We start from the raw sequence: 11,393 nt of genomic DNA, 5'->3' as shown, positions 1-11,393 counted from the left end.
TGTGTGATGTTTGCAGTAAATTGAAAGATGTTGCAGATCTGTACATTCAAGTTCATGTCGACCAGTGGCAGGAGAGGAGGTGTTTGCCGGGATACTGGAGATAACACTGAAGTGTTATACAGTCAGATTTGGGTTAAAAAAGGAACGTCCTAGCAGCCATGGAAGGATGGATTGGAGGACATTTTTAAGACTCTTGTTTTTAACCGCTTTGTTCTCAGAAAAATTTTCTTAGCAGAGACTGTTATTTTGTGCATGTAGTAAATTGCCATTGTTACCAAGTATATATATATATTTTTTACCAAGTATATTTTTAAAAGGAAGCATAGTTCAATAACTTCATCTACCCTTTACAAAGATAAATTGTTATGAACTAATGAGACCATAGTAGGACAACTGCCGTTGGCACTAGCCAACATGATGCATGCATTTAGTACCTCTTCTTAAGAAATAAAGATGGACACATTGTCAGCAGAAATCACAAATTTATTAACTCTTAAATATATCAATCAGTCATTTACCATTATGGCAAGAAATATATACAGTGTCCCATGGTAAACTGCAGTGTTTCAAAATGACAGAAGATAATGTGTAATTCAGTTGTGGCGGAGAGAACAAATCACAATTTCCTCACATCTCAGTGCGGAGACAAACTTGATCTACAGTAATACTTCAACACCACATGCTAAGTTAAAAGTGTAAAAAAAAAAAAACCACTCTATACCTATTATTTTTAAAATACATGTATGCCACGTATAGCCGCTTCACAAAAAGGTAAAAGAAATCAAAAAGGGAAAAACGAGGCCATTACTTTTTCACAGATCTCATTGGCAGGTTAACATGGCTCAATACATTTACTGTATATATTTATTTTAAATATATATTTTTAAATCGTGTAATTATCAGAAAAGCTTTAATCCATCTACCATACATCCACTAGCAACAATATCTAAGGTGATGAGTCATCAACACAGAAAGGTGAAATGAGAGAAAGAGGGTTTAGTTTTTTGCTTCTGCTTTAAAAATAGGCTTCTGAAGATTGTGAATTACTATTTGTTAAAATAACGCTGATGAAGATACCATGCACTATAAAGCATTTCAGGGAAGAGAAACAGCCTTACAAGAGTTGAATAAACAAAGGAGAAATGAGAAGCACAAAGAAAATATGGGCATTTCCCTTTTCTTTTTAAACTGGAAAATACTAATTCTTCACAGAGAGATAATGTTACTGACACAAGAGAGAAGCTAAGAGGGCGTAAGCCACAAAAATCAAGTTCTAAACGCTTATGAGAATGGAAATCACAGACCTCTCTGACTTTAACTAGCCAGTGGTGAAGCAGGAGGGGCCCCTTCTACCAGGCAGAGCTAAGTGCACATTCACAAAATCCTGATCTGCTACAACTCCTTGCAAGTCCCCTAATCAGTGAGACACAGCTCAGGGACACCAGAAATCCTCACTGCTTTGATCCTAAGTTTAAACAATGCTAAAACCACTGACAAGGCTCGCTATATCCAAGCTAGAGCCTAAGCAGAATCAGGAAGCTTTAAAATCTTGACAACAGTTTTGTGGGTCCTGAAGATGATCAAAAGTGCTAGTTTAGTTACCTCTATTATGCAAATTTCACTTTCCTTTCTGTCTAGTAGAATGTGAGAAAAGACAGAAGAGGATGGAGACAAAGCAAACAGCAACAAGTCAGATCAAATGGAGAAAAGAAAGCATATATCTGAGAAAGGAACAAAAAAATTCAGCAAATTCACCAGAAGTGTGAATATATCCTAAAGTGATCACTCATAAATTATGTGAATTTTTCCAGTTTACAGTCTGACCAAAAACAACTTTGGATGGTAGCAAACCAACTGATTCTCCCTTCCACATTCATGAGTGATTTTGCTCACATATCAACCTACTTTGTTAAACAGCAATATCAACCAGGAAACTGAAGGTATATATATATATATTTTGCTTTTTGTTAAACAAGCCAAAACTGATTAACAGCAAAGAATTTTAAAAAGGTAAGTTTCTCTTACAAACTGTCATTCAGAGAGAATAATTTTGAAGTCTGTTATATCTTGGCATAAACAGAAACTTGAATAGGTTGCATTTGGAATATTGTGGAATATTTTTTTATCTGACCTCCCCCTATTGTTTGCCAACAGTAATTGAAGTTTGCATGGAACATCCCCATAGTTGAAGTGTAAACAATGTATAGGAAAGGAATATATGACAAGATGATGCATCACATATGCATTACGTGTAGGACTTTCACAACTTCATGCACTCAGAAACATGCATGAAGGGGGGAGAGGACGGCCCAGGGTTACCATCCAGATGCCTTGAGAACAGAGAATGCAGAAGTGGCACTGTTGATATTTAGCTGAAAGAAAGGGGAGGGGAGCAAAAAAATAAGTTATACTGTTTTACAAATTATCGTCAAATTGTTTTGCCAAAGACTGTGACTAGGCTACAGTTATATAACAACTAAATTAATAGAGTGAAATACACTGTATACAAGATCTTTGCTTGGGATCATTAAAAAATGAAATACACAATGTTAAACAAACACAATGTTAAAATCGTACAGTATTAATTATCTATCAACTTGTCCACACAGAGCTAAGCTACAAATAAAAATAGGAACCCAGGCTTCAATCTCCTTATTGAACTTAAATATGTATTAAAAGCATTCATGTTTACTAAACAAATATTTTGTTGAAATAGATGAAAAGTTTAAGTGCATCCTTAGCTTTTGTCATTACTCTTAGACTCCTGGGGGAGTTAAACCTACAAGTCAATTTGAGGAATATAGCCTCAAAAATAGAGAAAACATATTATTATTTAATTGGGAGTCTCTCTCTTTTTTAAGTCCAACAGCAGGGAGCACTATTTCTTAAAAGCTCTGACAAGGTTGAGTGCTTTGAGTGGAGAAAATATTCACAACATTAGCACACATAACTGAATCCTAAGCCAAGTTAAGAAACAAATCTTTAAAAACAATACAGGTGTGAATTTAATTACAGTCAACTTTCAATTATCCTCTGGAATTACCCACTATGTAAGTTTTAAATTTCAGCTTGACTTCCTCTTGTGGCCTGTCCTCATAGTCAAATACCATTATACTTAGGCAGAGAGAGTTAATTTATATATTAACCTTAGCCAAGTGTGTAACTCGAATTACTACCTCTAGAAAAACAGACCCCCCCAAAATCCTAGACCTTGATAAAAATTAGGTCTGGATAATTGAGAGTTGTCTAAATTGACCCAGACATAATGGACTTTGGATGTGGATGTGGGAAATCCAGGATATTTGAAAATGCTAAGATCTATATGCTGAAGGGAGGCTCTGCTCAGCACTTATTACCTTTAAAATAAGGGTTATGCTACAAAATGAGGCCAAACATTAGACTCAAGAGCTCATGCAAAAATGCTATAAGTTTTCAAAGACCTTTTATATTTTCCATTGAGTATAATGCAAAAGAAAATATCCTTAAGGGGAAGAAAAACAGCCATGCAGCTTTTTAGTCATTAGCTCCATTCACAAAGTATCACGGAGCAGGATGTTACTTACAAGACCCATATGTGAATGGTTTTCAAGCCTTAGATGTTTTGCCACAAAGAGGTGCTTCCTGAGAAGTTTTCTTTCCCATTTGGAATACAGGATGGCCTATTAAGAGAAGCCCCACTTAAGCCACCTGGCATAAAATGAAGTTTTCTTAAATAGGCTCTGTCCCACAAATACTTCTGGGAATTGTAGAAAAACCTAACCCTATAGTACTGTATGAATGTAATCCCTTCTATATTAACTGGCAATTAGTGCTGTACCTCTTTGGGGTAAAAAACACACAAACATGAGTGTCTTCATTATTCTATTCTTTTTGTCATTCTCTTAATGGGCTGAAATTCATTCTAAAAATAATAGCTATCTTTTTTTCCTTCATCTACTTTTTACAAATCCAACAGTGATATATAACTATTAAGGCTATGGAGAAGGCCTTTGAAAACCACTGTGGTACATTATTAAACTAAGAAATTTTGATAGATTCTCTGGAGTTGAATGGCTGTTCGTATAAACTTGACTCCCTCATCCCACTCCCCACCACCCCAATATTAACAGGTGATCCTGGTGAGAGAATTTAGAATGACATCAGCAGTGGGACAAGCTTCTGAGTCTAATCCCTTCACTGATGCAACCTTATTTCCTATAAATATTCCCCTTTACTCCAGTTGGAGCCAGCCTTCCTTATCCATACTCCTCTACCATATAAAACTAACATCTTGACTTTGTCCCATCCTTCTGATATTCCTTGACTGTGCTCCAGATCTCCAAATTCCACTCAGAATCTTGGACAAGTATTAAATGAAATCTTCTACAAAAGGTATACTTCCAATTGTTAACAGTTTTGCTACATTGGTCATTAATTCCATTCTACTCTGATGTTATGAATCTCATAATTTTTCTTTGGTCTAAGTTCCTTCCTAAACTAGAATACAACTTTTACCTGTATTTTATCTGGTACAAGTTAACCACCTAGGAGATGTACAATAATATTTGTCTAATTACTGACTAGAAGAGCAGACATAATGTCTGAGGTAGAGTGGCACAGGGGAGGAAAATTTTGAGATATCTGCTACTTGTATTTAAAATGTTTCTAAATTTCTTCTAATATCTGTAACTGGGCCCAGTAGATAATCTATAAAAGTTCAATATTATTTTGTCCATTTTAGAAACTCTCTACCTTCCTCTGCCAATTGTGACAATGAAGTCACAAATTATTTTCTTATTACATGATTTAACAAAAATAAATCAGTTTACTAGAATATCCTCCAGTTTCTATTGTGTGTGTTTCAACCCACAGTTGGTCTAATCTTTCTAGAGAGTTACAATCTGTTTCTCTTTGAATATTCCCAATGTAACTGACTGCTAGCATTAAATAATATATAAGTAAAAAAAACTCTGACCATGGGTATATTAACAAAGAAGTTGACAGCTTGGAAATATTTACTTGATGGGTACTGTTGGTGACCCAGAGCGATGAAAATGAACATTCTGCCACTTTCCATCCCGGCGATGCCACACACGAGTCTCTTCTGACTGCATTGTCTTTGGCATTCCACTGCCATCCATGTATTGTGTGAGCCTAATGTATGCTATGCAGGCAGCATCATCACCTACCAGGTGTACGTGGGGGTTTAGGATAATTGTGTGGATTGGTTTATTGCTTTTGGACAAAGCTGAAAGAGAATAACATTGAAAAACAACACTTAGTTTCTACACAAAGTAAATCAAAACCAATATCTTCACCTGGGGCTAATGAATGGAATGCTATTCATTCATTCATTCATTCATTCATGAATTGTTTGCACTAATTGAGTCCCTGGCAACGTGTAAAGTATAAAGGAAAAGAGAAAGAGCAAAAATAGTCATTGTCTGTGTTTCTCTTTTTGGAGAATTTGCATGTCACTCTGGAAACTATGGAGGGGGGAGCTGAAGAGATGTATTTATTCATAATGGGAAGTGATTAGAAACAGAAGCCATGTTACAGAGGGAGAAAGCCTTGCCCAGATTCAGGGAGCAGTTGACAGGATATCCTGTCGTCTTGTTCGTTTTTGTTAGTTGCTATAGGATATGGGACAAGGGAAATATAACAAGTATCATATATGGATAGAACTGTCTAGAATAAAGCCTGGCCATTAATTAATTCCAATTTGTTTCCCCATCTTATCCTGTCACCCCTTTACTTCATAGAGTCCATTTCCTGATAGTCCAGTTGTAGTCATCCAGTAAAAATCCAAAATTTGGCTGTTGGACATTTGGCCTGATTCTGATCCTCTAGTTCATTCTTTGATTAAGCAGGCCTCCTAGCAGGCCTCTAGCCTTTGGTGTTTTGACAATAGCTACAGATTCTAATTATTCAATGACCAAGAGATGTGAAGATTTAGTACAAATGATCATTGATGTCATTCTTTTAGATCACTAAACAGGCTGACCTGTTTTACCTATTGTCCAAACCTGCTTCCTATTCTCAGAAAATATTTTAGTAAATTACTCAGTGCTACAGTTACATAAAAAGAATGCCTCATTATGAAGAATATATATTTATGGTAAAGAATAACATATAGTTTGTGTTGAAGGAAGTTAAATATTTAATGGGCTAATTATTAATTCTTTTGCTAGGACTGAGATGGTATCAATGGAGAACCAAGTGAAAGAAACATTGAGAATGAGAGAATTTACTGAGGATTTAAGGCCAATTTACTACATAATTCTTTGTTTGCTCTCAAATGCCCAGGGAATATAAAGAAAAAGTAATTCATTAAACATATCTTAACTTAAAAATCCATGCCAGGGCAGACACTCTTATTAATGCTTATAATTACTAGAAGTGGGCTTGATTATCCTAATCATTACTACACCTCTTCTTTCATTTCTAAGAAGTCACTGAAAACGGGTGAATTCATTCTATTCATCATGCAAACAAAACACAATACCTAGTCTTTAAGTATAAGGAAAAGAAGATAAAAGGAATTTCTGGTTTACCCTTTTTTTTTTTTTTTGAAGGCCTCAAGAATTTCTGCAGGGGCATGTGTTGTATGGCTGTTTCCTCTGAGACCACTAAAATTCTTGTAATGGCAACTGAAATATTTACCTGACCACTCATCTTCATGTACATTTTACTTTGAAAAGTGAGCACTAAATATGCTTGAAAGCACTAATTTATGTCAAGTATTCTGACATGCTGTGGTGTCTTTTATTTTTTCATATATAAATGATGTTTTGTGAATACTTTTTTGGTGATTCATTTTACAGCTGATATCATACATTCACTGTGACTTAAATGGAGTATATTCAATCAACATTACCTTCTATAAATCAGATAGTTTTAAAAACACCAAAACCTTTAAGCTTGTCATTTCCTAAAAATTTCAAATATAAAAAATTTTATGATGTAAAATTCTCACTGCAGAATAGAGCAAACAAAACTGCAAATTTGGGAGAAATTCAACAAGAAGCTGGAAAAGTCATCTTATAAAATTTAGAATATATGTACCATTTTCAAAGTAGAATCGGTGAAAGTCCATCCCTTCCACTAAATTACCCAAAGCTTCAGGTTCAAAAGCAGTAAGACCTGGGTCACAGATTTTTCTGTAGGGACAAACAAATAAAAATAATCATAATGAAAATGACCATTACATGAGTTAATATATTCTGTTACACACATATCCACTCTTATTTATCAAACAGTGAAGGAGTCTCTTTAAAAAATACAAAATATAAAATTTCTTTCACAGTCCTTGGCACGGTGGGTTGAGGAGCAAAGAGTGTTTTGCAGAAAACTCTGATGGGGCAAGATAATATAGCAAGTTCCAGCAGATGATAATCTATACTACTTTAGGAATCTCTTTTTAAAAATTTCTGTTTTTTTTTATATTTCCAAGGTAAATTTTTAGTATTTCTCCAGTTTTTCTCATTTTTAAAGTGCTGTCCAAGTACAATACACTGTCCAAGTCATACAAAACCAACTTTGGCTCTGAAATTAAATAATTTTGGAACAATTTTTGAAACCTTCTACAGTCATGTCAAATATCTATATTATTGATTTGAAGGCATGTGTCACATCCTATACTTTCTGGAAAAGCTGAATTGAAAGTTTATTGAACTTTTAAAATTAATAAAATGCACGTATTAGTTTTTTTAATCCTAGAAACGTAATTTAACAAAGAGATACAACATTTAAAAATATTCAGAGAAAGCCAGTAGGCTTTCTGTGGAGAAATTTATTCAACAAAGAATTGTTAAACACCTACTATGTAGTGGGTATTCTTTGAAACAATTATAATGCAACAATTAAGAGTGGAATAGAAATAAATACAAAGTGCTTGAAAACTAGATTACTTACATACTAGACAGGAAAGATTTAAGACAAAAAATGTAAGCTTGGCTTTAAGGAGCAAGTAGCAGTTTTACAGGTGTGTAGAAGGTGGTAGGTAAGAGGGGGCGGCAATCACAATGGCAAAGTAGTGTGAGAATGCAGAGTATATTTGGGGAATGATGGTTAGCTGCTTGATCTGGTGAGTGCTGGGCACAGGGTTTGTATATAAATCCATGGAAATATAAAGGGGGAAGCAGTTCTTTCGGCCTTTGGTGATGAAGGTAGGCTTCCCAGAGGTGGTGACATAAAATCTGATTTGAAGGAATTGGTGGAAGTTTACAAAGTAGATAAAAGGATCTGGGACTATTCTGGGGCTACAGAATAAAATAGTCCCCCCATTTGGGAGGCAAAACATTTTAACTGTTGAACAGAAATACAAGTTTCAAAAGGCTAACTCACTATGGTTCTTCACAGTATTGTTCATAGAATGTGGAACTGATTTTTTCAAAGAACATTTTAAAAGTACATAATTTAAAAATTAAAAAAAAAACAGACCAGTGATTATTCTTTGTGTTAAAAAAAAAAAAGCCTTAAAGGCAGGGGTTGCAGGGGTAGCGGGGAGGCATTTTACATTTTTGCCTTAGACTTGCTAGTGGGCAGGTACTTCCAAGCTCGGAGTCAAATATATATGATCTCTTTGTAAGAGGCAAAATGCGAAAAGAACAGTGTTCCTATGGTAACAGAAATTTATTCTGCTGGGGCTATTACTTCCTCTATAAATATGACTTTCAGTTGTCAACATAGGTGAGTCAAAATTTTTTACTACCTTATATTGGCACTAAAATAATCTGAGAATCACTGTACGGATCTCTTTACCTAACCATCAAAAGAGTCAATATATCTGAAAACCTGTTAATCTGTTCTTTCTCTCTCTCCTATGTATATATGTATTTATTGCCTGTCCTAGGCTTTGGATTAATAAAGCATTCACAAAGCTGCCATTTGATGTATATATGTCCGCACACATACTCTGAACAGGTGTTCTAAGGACCAGATGACAGAGCTTTACCAGTTTGTTCTACATCCAAAAAGCTCCTAAATGGAAGGACCTGTTTGATTATCCCTGGGCCTGAGAATGCAACATCAGACCAGATTATAGGCCTCCATAGGCAAACTGATATGATTCCAAGGGATTGCATTATGCATTATTTAAAATACCATACAATAAAGTGTCTGAGAATATAGGAAATATTCCAGTTTTGCTTGATTATCATCACCACCAAAAGGTTTTTTTTTTTTTTTTTTTACTATTCCACAGGAGAATGCTATTACCAAAAAAAAAAAAAACAAAAACAAACAAAAAAACATTTTTAAAGAGTATTCTCATGTTTGGAGAATCCTATAGGTCTAACAAAGTTATCAGCAAAAAGAATAAAAGAGCAGGTTCTATGGCACAGACTTCTCAACAATTTAAAAGGGAACTCTTGTCTCTGACAATAGAGTTCTCTTTTAAACTTCATATTGTACTATTTCATTTTAAATGCACTTTATTAAATCATGTTAAACAGTTTTTTTTTTTAAGATTTTATTTATTTATATTCATGAGAGACAGAGAGAGGGGAAGAGACATAGGTAGAGGGAGAAGCAGGCTCCTCACTGAGAGCCTGATGCAGGACTTGGTCCCGGACTCCTGGGTCATGCCCTGAGCCAAGGACAGATGCTCAACCACTGAGCCACCCAGGCGTTCCCATGTTAAATAGTTGATACACACAAATACACATGTATGTATGTATGTGTGTGTGTGTGTGTGTATATATATATTAATATATATATATATATGAATGTGTTTGAATGTATATGCATATACACATTTAATTTATAAGAAGCACTCTGGCTATTTGTAACTGAGGATAAAAGGAATATTTTACATAAAATTTGGGGAAAAAAAGCAAGGAAAAAAATCTCACACATAATTTCAAGTTCCAGAGTCAATATCCTTTTATCCCTTTTAAAACCAATTTGGCATATCTCATTCCATTTTTAATGCTTTTTTTATGTAGTTGGAATACTTTTGTACATTATAAGCCTTTCGCCAGATAGCTAGAAACTGTGCATCAACATTCACTGTACTAAATGAACCACATATTACTTACTGGTTAATGTTGGACAGATGCTTCCAATTTTTCACTATTGTGAATGAATACTGCTTCAGTAATATGTTTATAATTTCTGTCCATAAAAATCTATACTATGTTAAATTTTTATAAGTAAAATTAGAAGATCAAAACAATTTTAAAGTTCATAAATGCTTTCTGGTATATAAGAACTAAATGTCCCCTCCAATCCCTGCCACTGCCACTAACCTAATTGTCTGCCTCCCTTTATACCCCATCCAGTGGTGCAGGAAAATCATAATAGTTCTGCAGTATCTGCACCCCTCTGGTTGTCAGTAGTTTTTATCTCTGATCTGATTGGCAGAAAATGCTCTTGCATTCAAATTTGCGTATTTTGACTTTTTTATTATTTTGGCTTTTTTTTAAGTATACATGTTTTACCAATTTGGGTTGCCTAAGCATTTTATCTTCTCATTTGTGATTAATTCCCCCGCTTTAAAACTTTGAATTTGATCTCTGATTAGAAAGATCTATCTCTTTTTTTTGCCTTTAACGCTTTCATTTGAGAAGAACTTACTTGTACGGAATAAGGGGAAGGCTTAAACTGATTTTTATCTTCATCTAAATAGCTAACTTGTTGACCCACATACTTTGTGAAGTAAGCATCCATGTCCTATTTATTTGTATGCTTTATTTTTATGATTGGAGGGATTTCCTGTAATTTATATACCCTATGACCCAGTAGTTTATAAACTTTAAGAATTTGAACCTTCCTTCAAATAAATTGTTACCCAAGAAACAAACTCATAAAAGAGATGAAGATAAAGTTGAGGTGTACTGCCTGATGAAGAAGAAGGCTGCCTCATGTTGCCTCCTGATCTCTCTCCCTTTTTCTCTCTCTGTCCCAGCACCTTGACAGAGCTGTGAGGCAAAACATTTCTTAAACCAAAATGCCTTTTTTTGGTGCTTTTCTCTCTTGTATTTTTACTCTCATGAATGCTCTGCCTGGAATGCCTTCCCCATATGGAGGTGCTGATGATTCCAAGTCTGTGCATTGACAGAGAAAGCTCCAATCCTCCTTTCAGAAGTCTTGTCTTTCCTCTCTAAATCCTCAATTTATTTCTCTCCTGGGGACACTTAATTTATACACTGAAATAAAGCTATTATTGACATCAAACCTGGGGTTAAATATACATGAATTCTAGTACACTGAAGAATGCATTCACATAGAAAATATCTTGTCATATGCATGAAAGCAAAATAAATGTGCCTCTACTCACGTGTAAGCTTCAAAGTCTCCATTGTTGATAGCTTCAATCAGTTGTTCAGTGACTTTGATGATTTCTTGCTTTCGTGCTAAAGGCAAACATGGAATGTTTTATATGACCTTTGTCCTTTATTGTCACAAAATTC

General features: G+C 34.8%; 1 protein-coding gene across 18 annotated transcripts in view; it reads right to left on the bottom strand.

The window, feature by feature from the left end:
• Nucleotides 1–462: 462 nt before the first annotated feature.
• Nucleotides 463–11,393, bottom strand: part of CAMK2D (calcium/calmodulin dependent protein kinase II delta) — a 301,491-nt gene continuing 290,560 nt past the window's right edge. For 16 of the 18 annotated variants that reach the window (XM_038581789.1, XM_038581805.1, XM_038581793.1 and 13 more), the window contains 5 exons: nucleotides 11,261–11,336; nucleotides 7,045–7,139; nucleotides 4,999–5,227; nucleotides 3,564–3,659; nucleotides 463–2,372 (listed from right to left, as the gene is read on the bottom strand). In XM_038581789.1, coding sequence (XP_038437717.1) covers nucleotides 3,593–3,659; nucleotides 4,999–5,227; nucleotides 7,045–7,139; nucleotides 11,261–11,336 — 467 coding nt within the window. In that variant the 3' untranslated portion in view covers nucleotides 463–2,372; nucleotides 3,564–3,592. Of the gene's footprint in view, nucleotides 2,373–3,563; nucleotides 3,660–4,994; nucleotides 5,228–7,044; nucleotides 7,140–11,260; nucleotides 11,337–11,393 lie in introns of those variants that run through there. The other 2 variants (XM_038581795.1, XM_038581804.1) reach the window with 2 other exon arrangements.

Source organism: Canis lupus, chromosome 32 (assembly GCF_011100685.1).
Source record: "Canis lupus familiaris isolate Mischka breed German Shepherd chromosome 32, alternate assembly UU_Cfam_GSD_1.0, whole genome shotgun sequence".
Taxonomy (NCBI): Eukaryota; Metazoa; Chordata; class Mammalia; order Carnivora; family Canidae; genus Canis; species Canis lupus.
Note: the sequence above shows the minus strand (reverse complement) of the source record. Positions and strands in the feature narration are given on the sequence as shown.